This window comes from Chelonoidis abingdonii, chromosome 2, assembly GCF_003597395.2.
Source record: "Chelonoidis abingdonii isolate Lonesome George chromosome 2, CheloAbing_2.0, whole genome shotgun sequence".
NCBI lineage: Eukaryota > Metazoa > Chordata > Testudines > Testudinidae > Chelonoidis > Chelonoidis abingdonii.
This window is the reverse complement of record NC_133770.1, coordinates 258,947,947-258,975,034: the sequence shown is the minus strand read 5'-3', so window position 1 is coordinate 258,975,034 and position 27,088 is coordinate 258,947,947. Positions and strand designations below refer to the sequence as shown.

The 27,088-nt window shown below is 43.3% G+C and overlaps 1 protein-coding gene across 2 annotated transcripts in view; it reads right to left on the bottom strand.

Moving 5' to 3' along the window:
- Nucleotides 1-5,775: 5,775 nt before the first annotated feature.
- The window catches only part of NDUFAF6 (NADH:ubiquinone oxidoreductase complex assembly factor 6), a 32,424-nt gene continuing 11,111 nt past the window's right edge, over nt 5,776-27,088 (bottom strand). Inside the window, exons 4-8 of one of the 2 annotated variants that reach the window (XM_032763914.2) lie at nt 25,642-25,744; nt 22,314-22,447; nt 19,136-19,237; nt 12,542-12,598; nt 5,776-5,923 (exon numbers count right to left, since the gene is read on the bottom strand). In XM_032763914.2, the coding sequence (XP_032619805.1) occupies nt 5,795-5,923; nt 12,542-12,598; nt 19,136-19,237; nt 22,314-22,447; nt 25,642-25,744 (525 nt within the window). In that variant the 3' untranslated portion in view covers nt 5,776-5,794. The remainder of the gene's footprint in view (nt 5,924-12,541; nt 12,599-19,135; nt 19,238-22,313; nt 22,448-25,641; nt 25,745-27,088) is intronic. The other variant, XM_075063115.1, reaches the window with a different exon arrangement.

Genomic DNA, 27,088 nt, shown 5'->3' with positions numbered 1-27,088 from the left:
ATGGATGTATATCAAGTTGAAAACAGCATTGGGATGTCTGTATAATAGATTTGCTTACTAAAGAAAGTCCAGTGTTTATTCCTGTCTGGTTCTGATTCTAGGAAAACATTGTGGGTTGGCATGTTTAGTAAAAGAGATCCTGAGACTCATTATAGGTTGCCAGTGAATCTGAAGATTAAGAGGGCAGACTGATTCACTGGGTACTTAAGAAAAAAATATGATATTTGGGTTCAGGTTGACAAGCTATGACTGAACTAATTTAAAAAAAGGATAAATCAGTTAGCACTAAATTAAAGAAAAATGTCCTCACTTGTCACATTCTGCCTACATACAGTTTAAAATGAGCAGTGGATTGTGCACCGTGTCAAGGAAAGGATATCTATTTCTAGGCAAATTCCAGCCATGTGCGTGGGTTGTTCAGAATTAGGTAATTTGTAGACTTTTTTTTTTTTTTTTTTTTTTTTTTTAACAGTCCCATCTCTTTTCATCCGGCCCATAGTTCATAGCAGGCGTAAATGAGCTGTGTACTCAAAGTAATGCATACAGGACTGAGTAATCCCTTAGCTGCAGCCTGCAGTAAGTGGGTCGTAGATGCTTCCTGAACTCTACAGCAGGCATACAGAACAAGAGATATATCCCACTGTTCTTCATATGTGGAATTTGGAAGCTAGTGAATCCCTAGTTGCATGAATCTGCTAGCTATGCTCCCGCCACCTCCTCTGGCCTGCTCACAATGCTCGACCTTTCACTGCTACACAGACTTATGGCAGAAGTCACCTGGTAGAGTGGGCAAAAAGAGGTTCAAGACTCCCACTTACAGGCTTTCAGTCTCTGACCCCTGGAGCAGAAATTCAGATCTCTCTTGCATTTCAGATTTTATGCAAATACAGAATGGCCCAGAGAATATGGAATATAAAAACTGAAATAGAAGAGCAGACGAACTGTCCACTGACTTTAGCATCCTGTCCCTAACAGTAGTAAGTACAATATGTTTTAGAGGAAGATGTAAGAGATCAAGCACAGGCATTAATAATCTGTCCTTAAGGGAAGTTTCTTCCTAGCCCCAGGCAAGTAGGGTCACCCATCTTGTACCCTAAAGCATGAAGGTTAATCTCCTTTCTTATTATTCTGTTTAATGTAACTGTGGATATTAGTCATAATTGCTTAGGGTCCTACACTATTAACTTCAATGGGATCTGAGGATACTTAAGGGCCACAGAACTTATCTTCTAAAAATAAATCCGTAGTTTACAGCAAAGGCTCACAGCCCCTGAAATAAAGATGGAAACGTATCAGGTGAGAAAAGGGAGGTAAATCCTTGGAAAACATGCAATAGTGAAAAATTGAGCTCTTCATGGTAGAGACACTGTAAAAACAGATTGAACACCTATATGGATATAACATCCAGAGTTACTATAGCTCAGGTTTAAAATGGTTCTGAAGGAATCCAACACAAGTCAACCTCACAGCAGTGAGCATTAGGAAGAAATTTTCCCTATTGGCAGATTATGCCAAAGTTACCTCCTGCAGGGCTTCTTGCACTTTCTTCTGTCCTTGGCTCTGCCGCACCCATGCTTTCAGGCAGCAAAGAAGAGCTGCTGGAAATTACTCCCTAGCTGAAGCAAGAGGGGAGGCATGTGGGGAGCTGTGACTGAGTTGCAATGGCTCCCAGGGTTCCTGGGTTAGCACAGCCGCATTCCACCTTCTGTGCAAGGCTTACTGCAAAAGGCACAATCTAGTTCTTAACAGTCCACAGCAGTGGTATTACTATTGAAAATTGCAGTTGTTTTGCAAAACTAGTGGACAAAATTGCTCCCCCCTTCTAAAATAAGAGTATGAGCAGAATGGATCTCATAATTCCCTCCAGAAGGCAGTCCTTATTGAAGTAATTGACTCTAAAGGCCACTGAAAGTGCTTCTAGCATTTTGAGGTAGACCATAACCCTTTCATATTGTTTCCTTGAGCCATTAGAAGGTAAAGGATAGTATTGTGGTTAAAATATAGGACAGAACCTCTTGTCTTTATTACAGTACAGACTTCTGATGTAACCTCAGGCAAATCACTCAGCTCTTCATGGTTTGGTTGTCACATCTGTACAATGAATATGAACAACTCTCTCCTACAACTGTTGTGAGAATTTATTAGCAATGGTTAAGATCCTTGGATGGAAGTGATAGGGTTAGTCTCTGCACTACTCTGTGTTGAATTCAACTGCTGGGTACCCAAGGTATGTTTACACTGCAATATAAACCCTCAAGTCAGCAGAACTCAAGTTAGAAGACCGTGGTTCATTAACCTAGGGTTTGAGTGTCTATACTCATTTGTAACCTGAGGATAGGAACTGGAGCTTAGTGGATGATACCAACCTGGAATGGACTGCAAGTGCTTTGAAGGACAGGATTAAAATTCAAAATAATCTGGACAAACTAGAGAAATGGTCTGAAGTAAATTGGATGATATTTAATAAGGACAAATGCAAAATACTCCACTTAGGAAGGAACAATCAGTTACACACATACAAAATGGGAAATAACTGCCTAGGAATGAGTACTGCAGAAAGGGATCACAAGCTAAATATGAGTCAGTGTAACACTGCTGCGCCAAAAAAAAGAAAGAAAGAAAGAAAAAGAAACGTCGTTCTGGGATGTATTAGGAGTGTTGTAAGCCTGACATGAAGTAATTTTTCCACTCTAATCCATGCAGATATGGCCTCAACTGAAGTATTTTGTCCAGCTTTGGGTGCCACATTTCAGGAAAGATGTGGACAAATTGGAGAAAGGTCAGCGGAGAGCAAAAAAATGATTAAAGGTCTAAAAAACATGACCTATGAGGAAAGATTGAACAAAAATAGGTTTGTTTAGTCTGGAGAAGAGAAGATTGAGGAGAGATGTAACAGTTTTCAAGTACATAAAAAGATTGTTACAAGGAAGAGGGTGAAAAAAACGTTCTCCTTAACCTCTGAGGATAGGACAAGGAGCAATGAGCTTAAATTGCAGCCAAGGTGGTCTAGGCTGGACATTAACCACCCTGACAGGAAGTTTTTCCTAAACACTGGAACAAATGGCCTAGGGAGGCTGTGGAAACGCCATCATTAGAGTTTTTTTTAAGAACAGGTTAGAGACATCTGTCAGGAATGGTTTAATTATTACATTATCCTGCCTTGAGTGCAGAGGACTGGACTAGGTGATCTGTTGAGGTCCCTTCCAGTCCTATGATTCTATGAGTGGACTCTCTAAGAATAAATTATATGATCAGATTAATTTTTGCAGCCATTGAATCAAAGACATGCAAGCTATTGTTTTTGTACCATTCACTTCCACAATCAAAACAGAATTTGAGCAACCAGATCAGTCATTTTATGCTAACTAGTTAATAGGCAATGGAAGAGTTTTTCAAAGGCACTAATGGCAGTTATGACTATGTGTGCCTTTGAAAATGTCCCCAAATTAGTCTACTGAAGTACCAACATCAAATCAGCTGGTTGTTCATCTCTCTCATGAAGTGCATAAATATGAGAAAATATTTAAGTGAGAGTTCCAGAATATAACTAAAAATAGAAAGAGACTAATCCCATGAATGTGGGATTAATTTAAATTATATAAAGAAAAAGATTTATTTTCAGTCACCAATTCTGATGGCCATCATTACAAGCAATAAACGATAGGATTATATGGTGGGGCATTGGCAAATTAAGATCTGTACTGAGGTTGAGAGGTACTTAAATTATTTTAGGGCATATTCTCAATTCCATGCACACACATCATTCCTAAAACCAGAGTTATGCATGCATATGAAAGGGGAAAATGGTCTCCTAAAGGGTATACAGGAGAGAAAATAAATTGTATGGTTAAAAAAAAGCCTACTGCCATTTGTGATTCAGCATGTTGCTTTATTCTCTAAGGTCACCATAAACTCTCATGTGACCATACAGAGCAGTAACTGATTTATTTATTCCATACCCTTTTTACTAATTCACTGACAAGCTCTCTCTACCAGTATGCTAGTCATTTACTATATCACATGGTTACTAACATTAGCACAGATTAGCCCTTCAGTTGATTCTTCTGTACCTATGGCAGTCAACTCTCCTCAGATCCAGCACTGAAGCAGGTCCAACTCTGCTTCCACGCTGCGAGTTCAGAGTTTTAACAACTTATATGTTGGCTATACTGCAGGGGTTTTCCTGTCTTCTCGCACTCGGCACTAAGTTACTGCATCAGTTTCCTGCTGCATTTCAACTTTCCAAAGAGACTCCTTGTAATGAAAGACAGATAGGGCTGCTTCTATTGCCCTGACTCAGCCTGCTAGGAAGACGGTTGAGGACCAATTGCAGGATGAGCCAGTGTAATGCTTTATATAAAAAAACAGAACAAAATCAGAGAAAAATGTGTTGCTGGCCTGTTAGTAGCACATTAGGGAGCACTGTGGTGGCAACAGTAACTATTTTTTTAAGCAGACCCTTTTGGCAGATTCAAAAACAGCAATGATGAGCTAGTTGACTGAAGAGATGGTGATCACACTACTGAACCTTTACGATTTCCTGACTTCTAGTCCTGGGCGGAAGAATCCAGTGCATTCATACATGACAGCATAATGCCCAAGATGCCTTTTTACTTTCATGCCGACTTTGCTTACTGCATTTGTAACAACACAGAATACAGAGTCAAGAGAAAGTCCTGAAAGAAACAGCTTCAAATTGAAATTTCTCATTCAGAAATAGTGAACTGCAAGATTGATAAATACCTGTAGCATTGAAAATATAATCAAGGTAAGAAGCACAACTTTCGTCTTTCATTCAATGGAATTGTTTTAAAATGTTTAATATTGGATTCCCAAAGTTTCCTCCATAGTAACAGATCCTGTGACAGAAAAAGCTAAGGCTCATGCTCTCAGAAATTCATTATGTAGCACTGTGCAATAAAAAAACATAGGATCTTGTTATGCAACCAAGCATCTGGGGAGATTAAACCTGATTTAAAAAGAAAAAAAACCTCTAAATGCAAAATATCTATGTAACAGGAAAAGGATGACAGCAAAGGAAACTACAGGATTTGTGCAACAAACAAAAATGGACATTAGGAAGCACAATTTTATGAAAGAAAACAAATATCAGAAATATTGAGCATTTAGGTTATCATCTTTAGAGATGCTGAGCACCTAACAATTCCCATTGAAATATGGAGGAACTGCATCGAGAATTGGAAGTGTGAACATCCAGCATATCTCAGAAGCAGGTTTCTGCCCACGTGGGGACTGAAGAGCAAGGACTTGGGGACAAGATGAAGGCATCGAGAAGGATTTCAGTGGTGGTGCCGTCAAACCAATGACATACACAAGAAATGTTGCTTTGTGTAATGTGTAATTTGTAAAATACTAAATAATGTTGCTTAGCTGAATACGAGAGTATAGACTGTAAGCTCTTTTGCACAGGAATTGTGTCGTCTTTTATGTCAGGAAAGCACTTAGATAGCGTAATAATATTAATGGAGGATTATCTAAAGTAAAATTTGGCTTCAAGTAAATAATAAGAGTGGTTATTACAAGAAAATGACAACAAGAGTAACCTTAGAACAGTTCATATCTGTGTGTCTGCCAAATCACATCTGCCTAATTTACTGACAAGAACAAGCTTTTCGTATGATCAGTAAGCTAATAGCTACAGGTCATGCTCACTGGTACTTCCAATTAAGAATAGTTCACAGAATGCATAACAAAATTGCTTATTTAACAAAAATTTCTATAAAATTATCAGTTTAAAAAAAGCAATACTCAGTCTGACATGTTAAGTCTATTTTTAATATTTTTTTTTCCAGGATCTAATATATAAATACAATGGTAGTAACGTACTCTTCTTATGTAAGCTTGGATGGAATATGTTGAAATCTACTTTCTGTATTTTATATAAATAATCCTCTAAAGCAACCTAGAAAAGAAAAAAAAGGTTTAGCATGTATAACGTACACAAATAGCCAACAGATACAAACAGCAGTATATGAAATATTATTTTATAAACATCTAAACCATTCTTGACAGTCTATGAATACATGGAAAACCTTTTGAAAAACTGTGCCCTTAAAAAATAGAAAATAAAACTATTGGTCAGACACACACCTGAATCTATATTTAGGCACCTAATTAGGTGGCATAATTTTCAGATGTATTAAGCACCCAGGACTCCCACTGAAATAAAAAAAACTATTACTAATTAACAATTAATTTGGTGCATTACCATTTATAAAAGGACAGTTACCAGTTCCGTAACTGGCGTTCTTCAAGATGTGTTGCTCATGTCTATTCCGCAGTAGGTGTGTGCGCTCGCCATGTGCGCCAGTGCCAGAAGTTTTTCCCTTAGCAGTAACCGTAGGGGGAGTGCTGCTGTGACCCCTGGAACGGCGCATCTATAGCACGCTATAAGGGGAGCTGCACGCTCCCCCCACCCTCAGTTCCTTCTTGCCAGACCAACTCCAACAAGGGGAAGAAGGGCAGGATGTGGAATAGACATGAGCAACACATGTCGAAGAATGCCAGTTACGGAACAGGTAACTGTCCTTTCTTCTTCGAGTGCTTCCTCGTGTATTCCACAGTAGGTGATTGCAAGCTATGTCTGACGGAGGTGGGTAGGAGTTCACAGATTCCCTGGATGAAGCACAGCTCTATCGAAAACAGTGTCATCCCTGGCGTGGGAGACACAGTGCGACGTGAACGTGTATAATGAGGACCAGGTAGCAGCTTTACAGATGTCCTGGATAGGGACATGGGCCACAAAGGCCACCACCGAGGGCTGAGCCCTTGTCGAGTAAGCCCTTACGATAGGTGGTGCGGGAACCCTTGCCAGGTCACAGCATGTGGATGGATGATGTAATCTACCGGGAAAACCTCTGGGTGAAGATTGGTTGACCCATCATGCGCTCGACTGAAGCAACAAAGAGTTGCAAAGAGCTGCGGAACGGCTTAGTCCAATCCAGATAAAAAGTCAGTGCTCTGCACACATTGAGCGTATGGAGGCGACGTTCCTCATTCAAAGGCATGAGGTTTGGGGCAGAGAATAGGCAGGAAGATGCCCTGGCCCATGTGAAAAGCAGAGATCACCTTGGGGAGGAATGCCGGGTGTTGGCGGAGCTGAACCTTTTCCTTGTGAAAGACTGTGTAAGACGGGGTTGGAGGTCAGGGCCCTGAGCTCCAAGACCTGCCAGGCTGATGTGGTGGCCACGAGGAAGGTCACCTTCCAAGAGAAGTGAGACCATGAGCATGTGGCCAGGGGTTTGAACGGGGGCCCTGTGAGGCGGGAAAACACCAAATTTAGATTCCACTGAGGGACAGGGGTTCTAGCACAAGGAAAGGACGAGTCTAGCCCTTTGAGGAAATGTCTGGTCATGGCATGGGAGAAAACTGAGCAGCCCTAGACTGGCAGCTGGAATGCCGAAATAGCCGCCAGGTGCACCCTGACGGAGGAAGGGACCAGGCCTTCAGTTTTAAGGTGAAGAAGGTACTCGAGGATAAGTTGGAGCAGGGCAGACATTGGGGAAGTACCCTGCCCACCTGGAGAACCTGGACCACTTTGCCAGGTAGGCTTGGCGCGTGGATGGCTTCCTACTTTCGAGGAGGACACACCTGACCCCTTCCGAACACCTTCTCTCCTTCGCATCTAGCCATTGATCAGCCACGCTGTCAAATGGAGGGTGGCCAGATTGGAGTGGAGGAGGCGGCCCTGGTCCTAGGAGAGTAGGTCTGGGCGGAGCAGCAACAGCTGCGAAGAGGCCACGAGCCAGCCCAGGAGGGTCCCATACCAATGTTGCTGGGACCAAGCTGGGGCGATTAGGAGGACGCGCACCTTGTCCATTTTTACCTTCTCCAGGACCTTGCCAATGAGGGGAAACGGGGGAAAGGCATAAAGGAGTTAACCCGTCATGGTTGGAAGGAAGGCATCTGAGATCGCGTTCCTCCCCACCCCACATCTGGAACAGAACCTGTGGCAACAGTGGTTCTGTCAGGTCACAAACAGGTCTACTTGGGGAGTGCTCCATGCTTGGAAGAGCTGGTGAATGACCTCCAAGTGGAGTGATCACTCGTGTTGGGAGTAGAAAACCCTGCTCAAGCGATCGGCCTCTGTGTTGACGACGCCTGGCAGGTGGAAAGCTTTCATGGAGATGTCGTTGGCTATACAGAACTCCCAGAGGTTGAGGGCTTCCTGGCGGAGGGCCGAGGACCTCGTCCCACCTTGCCTGTTGATGTAAAACATTGCAGCAGTGTTGTCCGTGAGAACTCTGACCACCTTGCTGCGCAGCTGTGAGCTGAATGCCACACAGGCTAAGCATATCACCCTGAGATCTCTGACGTTTATGTGAAGGGACAGCTCCGCAGTGACCACATCCCTTGGGTCTGAGAGTTCCCTATGTGGACCCCCCAGCCCAGGTCCGACGCGTCGGACACTAGGTCTAGTGACGGAGTCAAGTCCCGGAAGGGAATTCCCTGGAGCATATTGGCCGGGCAAGATCACCATTGTAGTGTGGCAATCACCCGTGCCGGTACCGAGACGACCTTGTCCAGTTTGTCCCGGGCCTGGGAGAACTCTGAGGCCAACCAGAGTTGGAGGGGCCTCATCCGAAGCCTGGCATGGCAGACCACGTACGTGCACGCTGCCATGTGGCCCAGGAGCTGTAGGCATGCCCTGGCCGCGGTAATGGGGAACTCCATGATCAAGGCTATAAGCCCCTTCAGGGTCTGGAACCTGTCAAGGGGAAGGGAGGCTGTGGCCTTGGAGGCATCCAGGAGAGTGCCTATGAATTCTGTGCACTGCACCGGGACCAATGTCGACTTCGCCTCGTTTACTAGGAGGTCTAGGTTGGCACACATAGCCAAGAGCAGGTCCAAGTGGTTCTGTACCTGGGACTGCGAGCTGCCCTTGAGCAGCCAGTTGTCGAAATAGGGGAATATCTGTACCCCATGGCATCTGAGGTAGGCTGCCAATACTGCCATACACTTTGTGAATATCCTAGGTGTGGTGGACAGGCCAAAAGGGAGGACTATAAATTGGAAGTGGTCCTATCACACTAGGAAACAGAGGAAAAGTTTGTGCCCCTCAAATATATGGATAAGGAAGTATTCGTCCTGAAGGTCCAGGGCCGCATACCAATCGCAAGGGTCCAGAGCAGGTATGACACATGCCAGAGAGACCATGTGGAACCGTCATTTTGCCAAGAACCGATTGAGGTCCAGCAGATCCAGGATGGTCCTGAGTCCCCCTCTTTGCCTTTGGGATCAGGAAGTAACAGGAGTAAAACCCTTTCTCCTGGAACTCCCCCGGAACCTTCTCCACAGCTCCCAAGTTGAGGAGCCGACCCACTTCCTGCTGTAGCAGGGATAGATACGACAGGTCCCCCCGCCATCTGAGGGAGGGAGGTGGGGGGGGGCAGGAGTGAGACAAATTGTAGCGTGTAACCCTGGGAAATGGTGTTGAGGGCCCATTGGTCCGACGTTATTCGGGACCATTCTGTAAGAAAAACGCATACAAGCGGTTGCTGAAGGCAAACTTTATTGGTAGGAGGGTCCTCTCGGGGGTCACCGGGGTACCCTCTTGCAACCAGTCAAAATTACTCTGCTGCTTGCCCCTGGAGGGCCCAGGCTGCAGGGTAGAGCGAGACTGCCTCTGAGGTCACCTCTTTTGGGTCTTGGACCTCTTGTAGGCAGGCTCATATCTTGGCTGGGGCACAGGGACGGAGGCTTGCGTCTTAGGCTTTTCCGTGGACGGGATGTAGAGCCTGAGGGTTGACAGTCCTTCATGCTACGGAGCCTCATGTCTGTCTGTTCCGTGAACAGCTCCTTGCCGTCAAAGGGAAGATCCTGCATCACAGACTGCGCCTCCGCGAAGATCCCAGACAGCAGTAGCCATGATGCCTTGTGCATGGACACAGCCAAGGTTATGGACTGACCAGCGGTTGTCAACTGCATCCTATGCTGCCTGCAGAGCAGCCTTTGCGGCCGTGGCACCCTCCTCCACCAGCACCTTAAAATCCTTCCTTTCACGCTCCAGAAGGGAGGGCTCGAATTTCAGCAGTGACCCCCATAAAGTTAAACTCCATATCGACTGAGGAGGGCCTGGCAGCTGGCCACCGGAGCTGGAAGCTGGCTGACAAAGCTTCCTCCCAAACGAGTCCAGTCTTTTAGAGTCTTTATTTTTGGGTGTGGGTCCTGGTTGACCCTGTCTTTCCCTATGATTTATGGACTCCATCACTAGGGAGTTGGGGGTCAGATGGGTATAAAGGTATTTGTGCCCTTTTGTGGGCCTTATACAATATTGGGGCGAGGGAGGCTGGTGTTTGCTGGAGATGTTAGCCACCCCTTCGTGCAGCAGGAGGGCCACTCTGCCCGGTACTGAGGACAAGAGCACGTTGAACAGGCAGTCCGAGAGTCCCTCCATCTCCTCAGCTTGGGGTTGGAGACTGGATGCAACTTGCTTTAGTAGCTCCTGATGAGCCCTGAAATCCTTCTGCAGTGTGGAGGGCGGTAGGGCTGCAATTTTGTCATCCATTGTGGGGGAGGGGGCCGGTATGGGGCTCTGCATGTCAGCTGGTGCCACAGGATCCACCCCTTGGTTGGACTCCTCATGCAGTGCCAAGGATCCATGACCCACCAATCTATCCCTCGGGGGTCTGGATAGTGCGGCTGAAGGAGCCTGCGATGCCCCTGCTATTGACCGAGGGCCTTGCTCAATGTGCACGGGGGGTTAGGGGGTCCACTGGCACCACTGGCCTTGCCATAGGGGCCCTTGCCATAGACTCTGGTGTGGCACCAGCTGGTCATTTTGGCCCGGCTGGAGCACAGGGTGCTGCATGTAGGTCAAGGTTGGGGTTATGAATGACCTATCAGTGCCATGCGAGCAGTACGAGTGGTGGTACCAAAAGTGATGTCTGCCACAGGACTCTGCCATCGACAAACAGTGCCGTCTTGAGCTGCTACTCCGAGATGCTTCGTCACCTGGATCTGCAACGACATGGAGCTGGCAATCCCCACTAGGAGCCGTGGACACATTGCCTCGAGGCGAGAGAGCTGAAGCGTGACCGGCAACGGCACCCAAGGTGGGAGCGGCTTCAGTAGCTCCGCCAAGAATGGGATTATCTATGGCGTCTGCCCCTATCCCACCGATACTCTGTACTCAGCGTGGAGTGGTGCTTAGAACTCCGCTCCGATGGCACCGGACCAGAAAACCTGTTGGGCGATGAAAGCGGAAGCTGGAGACTGTGTCCTGACAGGACATTGTGCGGCAAGTGGGCCAGAGAGCGATCCCCTGACTGGGATTTGCGTCGGGTCGGCATCGACTGTCAAGAGCTCAGCAGTAGCTTGCCCCTAGTTTGGAATCTGGGTGCCGGTGGTGCCACGGACACCTGCAAAGTCATAATGTCCTTGGCCGCCTGCAAGGCCTCCGGCATCGAAGGCACGCAGACATCTGGAGAGCCCTGAGTCAACGCAACCAGGCTGCTCTACTCAACCTGAGTTGGATCTCTAGAGCCCGGGGTGGGGGGAACAGGACTGGGGCTGCCCGACGCGGGTCTAGCCTCACCCCTTGCTTTCTCTCGATGCCTCTGAGAGGATGGGGCCTCTCTCTGCTTCTTGGATAGGGAGCGATGCCGGCCACCAGAAGATGCTGGGAGATCGCTGCGCACTGAAGACGAAGTTCCCGGTGCCGATTCCGCTCAGTGCACTGGGGTTGGGGCCAGTGCAGACTCCATGAGAATGGTCCAAAGCCTAATATCTGTCTCTTTTTTAGTTCTGGGTTTAAAGGACCTGCAGATCTTACAGCGGTCACTAAGGCTATGTCTTCACTACCCGACGTATTGGCGGGTAGCAATCGATTGCTCGGGGATCAATATATATCGATCCCCGAATGTACTTATATCGATTCCGGAACTCCACCAACCCGAACGGAGTTACGGAATCGACAGGGGGAGCCGCGGATATCGATCCCGTGTGTGAGGACGGTGAGTAATTTGATCTTAGATACTTCGACTTCAGCTACGTTATTCACGTAGCTGAAGTTGCTTATCTAAGATCGATTTTCCCCCGTAGTGTAGACCAGCCCTGATGAGAGATTTGCCCAAGCAGCAGAGACAGTTGGCATCTGGGTCACTTCTAGGCATCGAACGCCTGCAAGATTCGCACAATTCCCCTGCCCGAACACTAACTAACTAAGCTGAGACCTTACTGAACTAACACCCACAGGTACTAGTAACAACTAAAAGAGTTCTGGGATGAGCTGCAGCAAAGCTGGAGCAAGTAGTTCTGATGCATCATCACTGGCGGCAAGAAAGAACTGAGGGTGGGGGGAGCATGCGGCTCCCCTTGTAGCGCGCTATAGAGGCGCCACTGCAGGGGTCACAGCAGCGCTCCCCCTACGGGTACTGCTAAGGGAAAAACTTCCAGCACCGGTGCATGTGGCAAGCATGCATACCTACTGTGGAATACACATGAGCAAGCACTCGAAGAACTTCTTAAACTAGTCACAAATTACTTTACCACTTAAAAAGTGCACTGTTATCACACTTACTGTATAGAGAAAGGCAGGAAATGCTTTGACAGGAACATTTTTACTGAAAGACCTAGCCTGAAAGGAGAAGGAAAAAAAGATATGAGCAGGGAAGATATCATGTCAAAGTGAACTTCAAATACTGAGTTTTATGGCTCAAACTGGCAAAACTTATCATGAGCTTGAATCTTTCAGATCTGAATATACTGCAATGAAGAGTACAACTTTCATTATATAAAAAACCCAAGCACCATCCTTCAGCATATATAGAAGTAATTACAAAACCAAGTGTCTAATATTGTGAGATGCCTGTTACCATTCCTGTGCCTTTTCGCAGGCTTAAACTGTAGGTATAATCAGAAAATTTATATGTAAACGGATCTATTTTTATTCCACATATCTGCTCCCCATGTGTTCTGCTTGTTTTAATATAAGAAATACAGTTTTACTACTTTTATTCCTGTTAGCAATTTACGAGAGAGTGGGGTGGGGGACTGACTTCTGGTCTCCAGATCATAAGAATTAATAACTTAGGGCAGGTCTACACCAAAAACTTAAGTTGACATGGCTATGTCACTCACTGGTACGTACAAACAAACAAAAAAAATCACACCCCTGAGAGAGAAAAAGCCAACTTACACCTTGGTATAGACACCACTAGGTCGTTGGAAGAATTCTTCCATCAACCTAACTACCAGCTGTAACCACAGCAATGAAAAAAACCATTTCCCTCACTGTATCTAGTATCTGTACTATGGCACCACCACACAACAGCTGTAGCAGTGCAGCTATAGTATAGACATAGGCTTAGGTTCCAATGCTGCAATCAAATCCACTAGCTCAGACCACTGGGTCTGGGCAAAGCCCCACTGATTTCTATGGGGCTCTGCATGGCTGTGGGGGTCTGAGACAACAGATCTGACTTCAGGACTGGAGAATAAACTGCAGTTGCATTATTTTTAAATCAAGGTGTACAGTTCATTGAATCGAAGAAAAAATTGTCCTTTAATATTTCTTTATTTATAAATACAGGATCAATTTTTTCCCAAAAAACATTTTTTCTGCTTTTTTAACTTTAAAAATACCAAGAATATCAATGACTGAATTCCCTGTTTTTTCTAAACAGCCCCCTGGAGAACTGGACAAACAGAATGGAATAGTAATGGGCTGAATCTTGAACTACAGCTTTAACAGCCCTCAACTGAAAGGAATATCCCTTAAATAGTCCAAAGAGCAGGATTTTTTATTTTAACCTTTGAGGTTAAACAGGAGAAATAATGGACAATTTTTCCCCCCTGTTTTGGGGGGTTAAGTTCACCCTTAACTAAACCTACAATACACTTTTGTTGGGTTATATTTACTGGTCATGATGCATGAGCCAGAAAAGGATCCAGCTTGACTTTTCCATGTCTTGCAAGGCTGACAGTTAGAAAAACATTTTTTTGGTTGGTAAACTGAGCATATTTGATGTTGAGCAACTGAGAAGCATAAAAAGAACCAACAGAAGCCATCTCTCCAGAGTTACATTTCAGAATAGAACTATATTTTCAAAAGGGAAACAAAAAGTGTCAGCAGGACTTAAGATTGTTAAAAGGGACTGCCTTTGCAACAGGACTTTCACTTGTATTCAATACAATTTTGATTGTTTTCAGTGCATTTTAGTCACAAAGCTTTTAAAGAAAATTACTCTCTTCGCTAGCTTCTTTTGCCCTCTACTGGTTATAAATTTAACACTCCCTCAGTATCCGCAGTAACTGTCATTGCAAGAGCATATCACATCACTTAGGGCATGTCTACACTACAAAACATGCCGGCACAGGTCACACTGGCATAAAGCCGCCACAGTTATTATATTGCTTGAGAACATGCATACCTGACTCCTTGTGTTGGTAGTGTGTGCGCTCACAAGGAGTGTTTGTGTCGATGCACAGTGCAGTGCACTATGGGTAAGTATGCTAGTGTACAACTTGCCCCCATTCAGTGCCAAAACTTCCCAAAAGACGATGCAATGCACAGTGGGCCACAAACAAGTCATGCAGGGTGACTGGGACTGCAGGGTGAAGTTCCCATTATGCTACTTTCTCCACCTCTATCCCATAACTGCTGTGCCTATTATGAAAATCTCACAAACCCACATGAGACTTGTCACCATCTGCCATCTCTGACAGAACTATAGAGCCTGTAGTATTGTCATAAGTATTGCATGCACAGGATGCATGATCATCCAGTATCTGCAGAGCCACAAGAGGTGCCAGGAGAAACATTCCAATTTCCTGGTGGGCATATTGCTGTAGGACATAGAACCATTCAAGATTGTTGGTGGTGTTCATAGGGCAGCTGAAAGCAGCAAAACACTGCTTCTGGGCCCAAGAAAGGTGCACTGGCTGGTGGGATTGCATCCTAATGCAGCTTAGGATGATGAGCTGAACTTTCGGACACGCAAGGCCACATTCAGGGATCAGTGTGCCGAGCTTGCCCCAGCCCTCCAGCGTAGAGACATCAGAATGAGAGCTGCGCTGACAGTGGAGAAGCAAGTGGCTATCATGTTATGGAAACTTGCAATGCTGGATTGATACTAGTCAGTGGGAAATATTTTGGAGTTGAAAAATCCACTGTGGGAGTGGTTGTCATAAAAGTGTGCAGGGCCATTAATCATCTCCTGCCATGCTGAACTGAGACTCCCATCCACTATGTCCTGCATATTGCTGAATTTGCAGCAACGGAGTTCCTGAACTGCAGTGGAGCAATAGACAGCATGCATATTCCTATTTTAGCACCAGACCACCTTGCAACAGACTACAACAGAAAGGCCTATTTTTTGTGATTATGCAAGCACTGGTGCATCACTTGGGACACTTCACTGACATCAATGTTGTCCTGTCAGGCAAGTGCATTACACTCAAATCTTTAAGAACACAGGCCTTTTCAGAAAGTTGCAAGCCTAGACTTTCTTCCCTGACCAGCAAATTACCATTGGCGATGTTGAAATGCTGATAGTGATCCTTCGGGACCCAGCATATCCCTTGTTCATTAAGCCATATGCTGGCCACCTAAACAGCAACAAGGAAACACTCAACTACCAGTTCAGCAGGTGAAAAAAGACAGTTTAATGTGATTTTGGTAGACTGGAGGGACACTGGGATTATTTACTCTCAAGACACAGAGCAAAACCACTTAGGGATGCTTTGAAAGAGGACTTTAATGGCAATACACCACAACACATTACTGTGGATTTTGCTCTAGCTGGCCCTGCAGTCTGAAGACCTGTTAAGAATTGTGTGGTGTTTGGTACACATCTATTAATATAATATTGTCAATGTACCTATTAATTTTGTGGTGCTTGCTGTACATATATGATTATTACACTGTATTTGTCACTGATCCTATGAGTTGGGGCATAGTGTACTATAATAACTAACTGGGTACTTTCACTACCACCAGACTACGATGGAGTCTCAAATATGTCCTGGCTCACAGCAGAGCTGGACCTCCCAGTTGCATGTCCCACCAAGTATGGCATGCAGCTCCTTGTAAGAGTGGCAGTTAAGCACAGGATTGAATATTGGCCTCCCTGGTCTTATGATATACCTGACAGTTCCTTTGCTTTCACAGAGCCCTGCTGTCAATTCCTATCATATCTCTTTTCCTGCTTCCCCTCTGCAATCTGCTCATAGATGTCCATGTTTCTACAACTAGTCCATAGCCATGCCTGCACAGCCTCTTCTCCCCGCAGGCCCAGGAGATCCAATAGCTCCTGTCCAGTCCAGGCTGGAGTGCGTCTGGAACGCGTAGCCTGCACGGTCAGCTGGGCAGCTGCACACAATAATGGAAAGCTAGTAGGTGTGCTCGCCAATATGGACAATCACTAAAAGGCATTTAAAAAATGTGCAGGGTTTTAAGGGGAGGAACTGGCAGTCTCTGACACCCAGGCAGTGGAGTTCTCAGCTGTGACCAGAGCAGTCAGTGCTGGGCATTGTAGAACAGCTGCTGGAGGACTGTTAAGGTTAACATAGATAACACAGCGTCTACATTCGCACTGTATCTACCGCAGTACTTTTTCAGAGTTTACAGTGGTGGGAGACAAATTTCAGTGTAGATACATGCACAGCTAGGTCAACACAAGGCAGCTTACATTGACCTAACTTGGTAGTGTAGACCAGGCCTTACTCTAGTCATGGAAAGACCGACCAGTGATCAGTAAATTAACTCTACCCAAGTTTCTGTGCAACTTCCTATTAAGGCCCGTGCAGGGGCTCAGAGCTGCGGTGGGAAGAGGTGCCCCTGCTGCAGCAGGGAGAGGAGCCCCTCCCTCGGCCCAGCCCGGCCCAGCCCCGCCAAAGCGCGGCCCAGTCCAGGCAGGCTTGGAGGAACCCTCTCTTCTCACTGCAGCCCCGGGACAGCCTGCACCCAAAACCCCTCATAAACACTAAGACACTCCCTTGCAAAACCTAGAAATGAAACTGGGCATCCTAAATCTCTTCATTCCTCTGCTGTCAGCAAATACCTGTAAAATCCACCAGCAAAAACAAGCATCTCATCCTCCCTCTACTGACTGGTCCAGATAAAGGATAACAACCTAAAACTGCTACCAGTGACAGTTCCAATGGTCTGAACCATCCTGATGGCCCAAAGTGGGAGTCAACATGATTCCATATGGTAGAATTCTTGGGGTCAGCTTTTTGCTTTTTTTTTTTTGGTTAGGAAATTATATGCAAAAATCCTAAAAAGAAAGAATGTTAACGTTGTAAAGTCAAGCACACAAAACTTAGGAAATGTTAGGAAATACCAAACACACTGAAAAAACAAGGCCTAGTTGTTTCAAATTGGACACGCAAAATTAGTGGACACTTGACAATTCTGACCTTAATCTTTATGTGCTGCTGTTGCCCAGCTGTAAATAAGAATCATCATCATCATCATCATCTCCTCACAGAGATGTTGTGATGTATTCAGATATTATAGTGAGAGCACCATAAAAACTCCCATGAGGGAGTTAATAATTTTGTAGTTAGTGCAGCATTTGGATGGTTCTAAATAAGGCCTGGTGGCACACGCCAACTGTGAAGGACAAAAAGAAATTTTGAAGACCCATTCATTAAATGAGGCAGGGATGCTGGGAGGGGAAAATGTTGGCATGTATAATTATGTAATTAAAGAATATCACAATGCATAAGCACCATGGGGCTGAAGTAAGGTTGCACAGGCATTTAACTTTTGAGAGCTTGTCTTTGCACCTTAGTATTCTTTTAATGTAGTTTTTTAATGCAATTAATTAATTAAATGTATACACACACACAGATTGTTCTAACATCTGATTAAAAGCATTTCTTGTACTATTTATATTTTCTGGAGAAATGGGGAAATGTACAAGTGCTTATGTAGTATGTACCAAGGTGCTTTTTATAAGCATAGCCCATGTATTTTATTTTCAATATGTATAGCAACAGAGAGGAAAAAATTAGGTCTCAGTGTGGTTTCTTAAGTTCAGATCCACTAATTGATCCACGTGAATAATAACCTTTGATAAAGCCGTGGTACAAATACTGAAGTTTGAAACAGTGATCCCAATCAGACTGGCTGTGGAGCAAACACAAAACCAGAGAAACATTGCTGGTGTAGCTCACTATGCATATAGTAGGTAGTTTCCAGGAAAAAAAAAGTTTGGTACTTAAAGGCAAAATCAAATGCCTAATAATTATTTCACGTGTCCAAAATACACAAAGTAACTCATGCACACAGTCTATGGCTGTGATCCTGGAATCTGATCTGTGCAGGCACATCCTTGCAGATCCTACATCTCATAATGACATACAATAGAACCTCAGAATTACGAACACCAGAGTCACAAACTGAACAGTCAACCACACTTCTCATTTGGAACTGGAAGCACACAATCAGACAGTAGCAGAGACCAAAAAAATAAAAATGCAAATACAGTACAGCACTGTTACACATAAACCACTGAAAAACCAAAATGTTTTAAAAAAGAGATTTGACAGGATAAGGAAGCTCTTTCTGTGCTTGTTTCATTTAAATTGAGATGGTTAAAAGTAGCATTTTTCTTTTGCATAGTAAAGTTTCAAAGCTGTATTAAGTTAATATGCAGTTGTAAATTTTTGAAAGAACAGCCAAAATGTTTTGTTCAGAGTTATGAACAACCTCCATTCCTGAGGTTTTCATAACTCTGAGCTTCTACTGTATGTGCAAAAGCTTTCAGTCAGTAGTTATACACACATACAGCTGTCATTCTATATAGATAAATTCATGCACGTGTGTTATAATAAAGAGAACCTCCATTCAAAAATTAATTTATTGTTTTAGAATAAGTTTTTTGGTGGGTTTATTCTCCAACTAAAAGGACCAATAAGTTTAACACTACAAGGCTGTACTCCTCGATGTAATTGTAATCAGCACTTTTAAGATCACTTTCAGCATAGGCGCCCAGGACTGAATAGGCTGGGAGATTGATCTTCTACATGAAGGTAAAAGTATTTTTAAAATCTTTGATACAATAAATAAGGTGCCCAACAAGACACCATCTAAGACAACATTTTGACAACGCTTCTTAACATTAAAATGGATTATATGCTATCAACAAGAAAAGAGGAAGCTCACATGTTCTAGATGAACGTGCGCCTGGCTGGCAATGTGGTAAATTACCTCTCTCACGTTTTTCTCTTGATTGGCTCTTATGAAATCTTCTTGTGAAACTCCATACTGAGAGTGAAAAGCAAAAAAACAAAACACTCATTTCTGCTTAACAAGAGAGAGTAGGAAAGCCAGAAGCCTGCCTGGCAGACAGACTACAATCAAAAATCTGTAAAACGTTTATGCATATTTTTAAAGTAGTCAGTAGGAAGCAAAGCTCAGTGAAGGAAAAGACAGGAAAGAGTAACTAACTCAGTCTTTGCATAAACTGACTCGCTGAATACTTTGTAGTAACTAGGGATAACTGAGCTAAAATTTAAATTCTGGTAATCTGCAATCAACTTCTTGCATGTCAAGTTAAAAAAAATCAACTAAGGCTAAGCAGGGAAAGGGAAAAGTTACGGATTAACCGGAAATACAGCTGTTTAGTCCATGAAGAAAAGTATTGTCATAGGGCTGGTCTATACTACAAAATGGAACCATGTTTGAACACTTATGGAGAATTGAATTAGGTGACACAATGGTGACCATGACACTGTGGTTAATGCAGACTAAAGACAAAGTTTTATTCAGCATCATGTCAACTAACTTATTCACAAGGCTGATTGAACACGGTAAAATTTTATAGCGAAGACAAAGCCACACAGAGGATATGGATTCAAGAGCAAACTAGTGACTCTGATTAGCTGCCAAGATACTTCTTGCCTCTGCAGCACTCTCAGGCCACGTCTACACTATGGGATAATATCGAATTAGCTAAAATCGGTTTTATAAAACTGATATTATAAATTCAATTTCATGCGGCCACACTAGGCACAGTAATTCGGCAAGTAATAAAGAATGCAGGATAAGAAACACTGAGTGTTTATGAGATAAAATGAGGGGAGGCAGCCTCCCGGCGCGATGATAGTCCAGGCAGGACATTAAGCAGTGTGGGGAGAGGAGCCCAGCATGCTGCTGCTATTACAGTCCAGGCAGTACAGAATCTTTTCTTTACACAGGAAAGGAGGGGGCTGAAGCCCCAGTTGCTATGATGAAGCTGGTTATTAGCCGTTTTGTCCTATCTACTGGGAGTAACCAGCAATGTTGGCCTCGATGTCAACATGTTAGATATCTATGAGGACGGTTACTAGTCCTATTGCACCGTCTACCACCGGGGAGGGGAGAGGGAAGAGGGGATACTGCTCTTCACTGCTGCAGCATTGCATCTACCAGCAGCATCAGTACACATAGGGTGACATTGAAAGTAGTCAAGAAATGATTTCTTTCCCTTTTCTTTCACGTGGTGGGGGGGGAAAGAACTGAGGAGCTGTTCCCTGAACCACGCCAGACACTGTGTTGAACCTACAGACATTGGGAGCTCAGCCAAGAATGCAAATACTTTTCGGAGACTGCTGTGGACTGTGGATAGCTGGAGTCCTCAGTACCCCCTCCATCCATGAGCGTCCATTTGAGTCTCTGGCTTCCTGTTACGCTTGTCACGCAGCGCTGTGTATCCTGGAGTTTTTTTCAAATGCTTTGGCATTTTGTGTTCTGTAACGGAGCTCTGATAACACAGATTTGTCTCCCCACAAGTGATCAGATCTAGTATCTCCCGTACGGTCCATGTTGGAGCTCTTTTTGGATTGAGACTGCATCGCCACCCGTGCTGATCAGAGCTCCACGTGGGCAAACAGGAAATGAAATTCAAAAGTTCGGGGGCTTTTCCTGTTTACCTGCACGCTGCATCCGAGTTCAGATTGCTGTCCAGAGCGGTCAGTGGTGCACCGTGGGATACCGCCGGAGGCATAACGTCTATTTCGTCCACACTAACCGTAATCCGATATGTTAATATCGAATTTAGCGCTACTCTCTCGTCAGGAAAGGACATGTGGAGTGGAGTACAGAAATCGATTTAAAGAGCCCTTTATATCGATATAAAGGGCGTTGTAGTGTGGACGGGTACAGCATTAAATCGATTTAATGCTCTTTAAATCGATTTAAACGCGTAGTGTAGACCAGGCCTCAGATTACTGGTTAAGAGGCAGATTACCTTTGCACCCATCTCCTACACCCACTGATGACTGAAAAGTTTCATAGTCACATGCATGGCTGTGATGGGAGGGACAAGCACAATTCTGTGTGGGTGTGTGTATGTGCACATGAGTATATGATATTAAGTTATACTGAAACAAAAAGGTATGAAAGTTGGAAGGCCCTAATCAGCCTCCACCATGAGTTACTGTTTGGTATGGACGTATCAGCCATTTTATGCTTCTGTGCCGTTCACATAATACTGACCTAGCAGGAAAGCAAAGCCAAAGGTTATCAAATTTGGAGCTCTTCATTATTCTACACAAAACAACCAAAACTTGCAAATCAAGGATATTAATTCACATTTAAATGATATTCATAGAAGACTAGTGCATGTGCCTTAAGCACTGCCACAATTAGATGGATTTATATAAGAGCAATAAGAATGTCGTCATAATTTGAAAATGCAAACATAAATTATAAATATTCAATGCCTATGCTTATCGATTTAGCCACAGACTCATTTGAACATTAATGGGAAACTTGTGTTTTAATCCTTGTGTCACTGACAATTACGTGTTAACATTAGGGCTGCTGAATTCCAGTGCCAGTTAGGGTTTTCTCTCAAGTTGTACAACTAGACCCCACATGCTATCTCAATGAGTGAGCAAATACTTATAGTTACTACTGAGTTTCACAGAAAAATCAAGAGTATAACCACAGCACAGCAGAGAAGGCTAGGGAGCTCATTCTGAAACAAAGGGAACAACACTAGAAAATTTAGCACTGGGAGGAAGGAATTGATTCCCATTCCATGTGTATTTCTGCACATGAAGAAGAATCCTAAAATGCTACTGAATTTAATAAAAAAATTGCAGTGAGCTAGTACTAAAATAAATAATCACTCTAAATCATACCTCCCAAAAGACACAAAGCAACACGACCAAGACAAGCCCTATCACTGAAAGAGCATGCTTGGGGTACTGCAAGCCACAGGAAGTGAACCTTCTATTAATAGCAACTAGGCTCTTCGACATTTACTTTCTGATCTAATAGAAAATACTATATATCTAAAGCTGAGTGATGTAGTTACAGATACTATATTGTTTGTTCCCAATCTGTACTTTCTTACCAACATACAAATGTCCATAGGAAGAAAGACCTTTCGTCTTTTACTATGATACGGAGTTGCTCTTAAACAGGTGACAATGCCTTGTGCTTTCCCAATGTGACTGGCTGCATGGTCTGCATGGATATCCCGCACACCTGTACTTGCAGAAATAAAGGTTAAAAACCACATAACCAACCACAGAATAGCCTGAGTGTAACATATTAACAAGTCTCATGAGCAGAAACTACATGACTTTCGTATTACAGCTGTAAAGAATATATTTACCTCAAACAGCATATGTTCACAGATTGTCCTTGAGACCTAATCTCAGAGGTGAAAGCTAGTAAACTATTGCAGCAGCCATTGGCTGAAGTGTGGTTTCTCAGACCGTTTATGCTTTACTCTTCAGGGAAGAGAAAGACCTTAGCTCACTTAGCAAACTTAATTTGGCATTTACTCTCTTTAAATATTTGTATATTTACATTCCCAAGCCCCTCACTGGATGCTTAGTCAAAATATCCTTTTATTTTGCTTTTCCCCATTCCCTTGATCCGATTGATGTTCTTTGCTACCACATCACATTTGAAAATTATATTTAGTTCACTAATATAACTTGTCTAATTTAGGTATGCCTGTATTTTATGAAGTCACAGCTTCTTCTCTTAGCACATTTTCAATATTATTCTTTAATATTTATATTATGGCCTGTGATACAGCATGGCCAGAGGGCAGCAGGAGAGGGTTAGAAGGGAGCCTTATTTCCTGTAAGGGGAAGAAAGTTTGCAATAGATTAACTAGAGCACCTAATGCCAATTAGAGCACCTGCAGTCAGTCACATAATAAAAACCCCTGCTTCAATCAGACGTGTGGGAGTTGGAGCAGAAAGGATTGGTGTTGGAGCAGAGAACAATTTGAAGAAATGCTGCGGTAGGCTAAGAAGTCCTAGACCCTAGGTAAGGGGCACCTGGCTTGTGCAGAGGGAGGGCAGGAAGCCCCCCACAAGCTGAAGGGCAAGAGAGGGAAGTAGCCCAGGGGAAGGAACCGTCAGTTCAAGTGGTTCACTACTATCCTCAGGGCCCCTGGGCTGGGACCTAGAGTAGAGAGTGGGCCCAGTTCCCTCCCTCTCCACTCCCCTCCTCAGCGACACTAGTGGGACAATTAATATTCCAATTTAGGGATAAGAAATGGCACCCTGAACACCCCCCAAAGAAGAGAAACCGCAAGACCCATCATAATAGTGCCAGCAATTTGCCACAGGCCATATCTACACATTTGGGCCTGGACTATGGTACTGTAACACAAAGAGATATTGCTAAGATTTTTAGTCTTTTCTCTTTTCTTTTCTTTTTTTTAAGTCCATCTAAAACATCAGAGCTGGTGAGGGAAATAGTAAGCTCTGAAACAGACATGGTAGGCATAACATTCTCCAGAGCTGGTTCTATCGAATTAAAAGATGCAAGTCAGACTGTCAAAGAGATTTTCCTCCAAAGCATGGAGGCAGATGATTACTATCAATATTAGAAGTACAGAGTTTGACAGTCCAGGGTTCAAGAACCATGTAGTAAGCTCTCACCCTACTGCTTTCTCTTACACAAGGGCCCATTGCATTAGGCAATATGCAGACAGAGTTAGACATTGTCCTTGCACTCTCTACTCCTTTTCCCTTTCTAAATGAATACAGCTACTAGTCTGTATACAATTAGCCTATTTTTTTAGGGTTTGACTGGGTTTGTTTGTTTTTTTTAACTTAGTATGTGATTACATTTTTTTGGTTACATAACTGCACTCAAAAAAACAAAACAATGTAAAACTTCAGAGCCTACAAGTCCACACAGTCCTGCTTCTTGTTTATCCAATCGATCAGACAAACAAGTTTGTTTACATTTGCAGGAGATAACGCTGCTTGTTTCTTGTTTACAATGTCACCTAAAAGTGAGAATAGGCGTTCACATGGCACTGTTGTAGCTGCTATTGCAAGGTATTTACGTGCCAGAAGCGTTAAAGATTCATATGTCCCTTCATGCTTCAACCAGCATTCCAGAGGACATGCTTCCATACTGACGACGGATTCTGCTCGATAACAATCCACAGCAGTACGGACCAACGCATGTTCATTTTCATTATCAGAGTCAGATGCCACCAGCACAAGGTTGATTTTACTTTTTGGCGGTTTGGATCCTGTAGTTTCCGCATTGGAGTGTTGCTCTTTTAAGACTTCTGCAAGCATGTTCCACACCTCGTCCCTCTCACATTTTAGAAGGCACTTCAGATACTTAAACCTTGGGTTGAATGTTGTAGCTATCTTTACAAATCTCACGTTGGTACCTTCTTTGCGTTTTGTCATATCTGCAGTGAAAGAGTTCTTAAAATGAACAATCTGTGCTGGGTCATCATCCGAGACTGCTATAACATGAAATATATGGCAAAATGCGGGTAAAACAGAGCAAGGGACATAAAGTTCAGTCACAAATTTAATTTATATATATATTTTTTTAACAAGCGTCATCAGCCTGGAAGTATGTCCTCTGGAATGGCGGCCAAAGCATGAAGGAGCATACGAATGTTTAGCATATCTGGCACATAAATACCTTGCAATGTCAGCTACAAAAGTGCCATGCAAATGCCTGTTCTCACTTTCTGGTGACACTGTAAATAATAAGAGGGCAGCATTATTTCCTGCAAATGTAAACAAACATGTCTGTCTTAGTGATTGGGTGAACAAGAAGTAGGACTGAGTGGACTTCTAGGCTCTGAAGTTTTACATTGTTTTGTTTTTGAGTGCAGTTATGTAACAAAAAAATGTACCTTTATAAATTGCACTTTCACGAAAAAGATACTGCACTACAGTACTTGTATGAGGTAAATTAAAAAATACTATTTCTTCCGTTTATCATTTTTACAGTGCAAATATTTGTAATAAAAATAATGTACACTTCGATTTCGATTACAACACAGAATACAATATATATGAAAATGTAGAAAAACATCCAACTTCTTTATTAAATTTCAGTTGGTATTCTATTGTTTAACAGTACAATTAAAACTGCGATTAATCGCAATTAATTTTTAATCAATTAATTTTTTGAGTTAATCACGTGAGTTAACTGCGATTAATTGACAGCCCTTAATTTTATAGATTTAAAAGTTGGATTTTCAGAAGGGCTGAGCGCTTACCTATTTTTCTCCCATTAAAGTCAGTGGAAGCTTTACTGCTGACTTCAATGGGAGCAGAATTAATTCAACCATCAGCACTTTTGAAAATCCTCACCATTAATAAATGTAGTAGCAGTACTGATACATTCTCCATAAAACCCTAAATAATTAAAAAAAAAAAAAAAAAAGCACATACCCAACATTTCCAAGGTGAGATACAAGAGAGCGCTATGAGTGTTGTCAGCATATGTTTCAAGTTCCTGGATGTTGCGATATGCTCGGTCATCCAAATTTTTCTCCTGTAGTTTGAGCACAGAATATGAATATACGAGTCTGTATTCCAACATGAACATGGGGTTTTTTTGTGCAAACTGATCACTATGAGCAGATCTACATAATCCTTCATTAGGGTATAGTGGACAAAGTAACTCACATTAGGGGATGGGGAGGAATCACGTGTGTGTGTATGAATATAACCATATACACATTAAGGAATACATTTTAAAACATCTCCAGCAATACAAAATAATATGTATGTGCAACGGCAACCAGCTAAGGTTGTTGAAGGAACCACAACTGTTATGGATTTAAATTCTCTCTTGCAATATTGCATTAACATTAAATCAATTGATGCTTGTTTACTTTACAAGCGCTTTGCCAGTATAGCTATACTGACAGAGTCCCCTGCCAGAGATATAGTGTATACCAACATGAGTTTTTTTTGCTGGCAAGAACACTACCACCACCCCAAATGATATTAGCTATGCTAGAGAGACAAGATGGGTGAGGCAATATCTTTTACTAGACCAATTTCTGTTGCTGAAAGAGACAAGGTCTAATATCCTGAGACTGACATGACTACAACACTGAATATTAACTATGCTGATGGAAACACACTGTCAGCATATGTACATCTATACTGGGATTTTTGACGGCATAATTATGTCAGCTAGGAGGTGTGGTTTTTTCACATCTGACCAACACAGTTATGCCAACAACTTTGTAGTGCAGACCTGGCCTTGGAGTCTTCATGCCATGCTACTGCAGACTCTCACCCTTAGTTCTGATGAAGGTACTGTACAGTATGTTCACACTAACTGCCTATTCTATTCCATTGTCAATGAATGAGGCTTATATCTCAGTGAAAGAAAATTACAGATATCAGAATATGTTCTTTCAGTGTGTGCTTTTTAAAAGCACTTTTAAGCTACTGAGTGTACCTGGCTGTCTCATGCAAATGCTGTCAGAAACAGAACACCGACTCACTATGACAGGAAGGCTGGTCTTGTGGATAAAATATACAGGCCTGAGAGTCAAGAGACCTGGATGGTCTATGCCATAGACGCCTTGTGTCTGCTTGGGCGAGTCACTGGATTTCAATGCAGAATGTGCATATTAATACTTATCTACCTCACGCTGATGCGGTGATGTTAAAGTAATTAAATGTTTATAAAGTGCTCTGATAGGAAGTATGATCCAGGGGACTGGAGATCCAGACTCAATAGCCTGCTTCACCACAGGCTTCCCGTGTGACCTTCAGTAAGTCCCTTAACTTCTCTGTGCCTCGGTTCCCCATCTGCACAATGGTGATATTAACACTTCCCTACCTCACAGGGGTGTTGCGAGGATAAATACATTAGAGA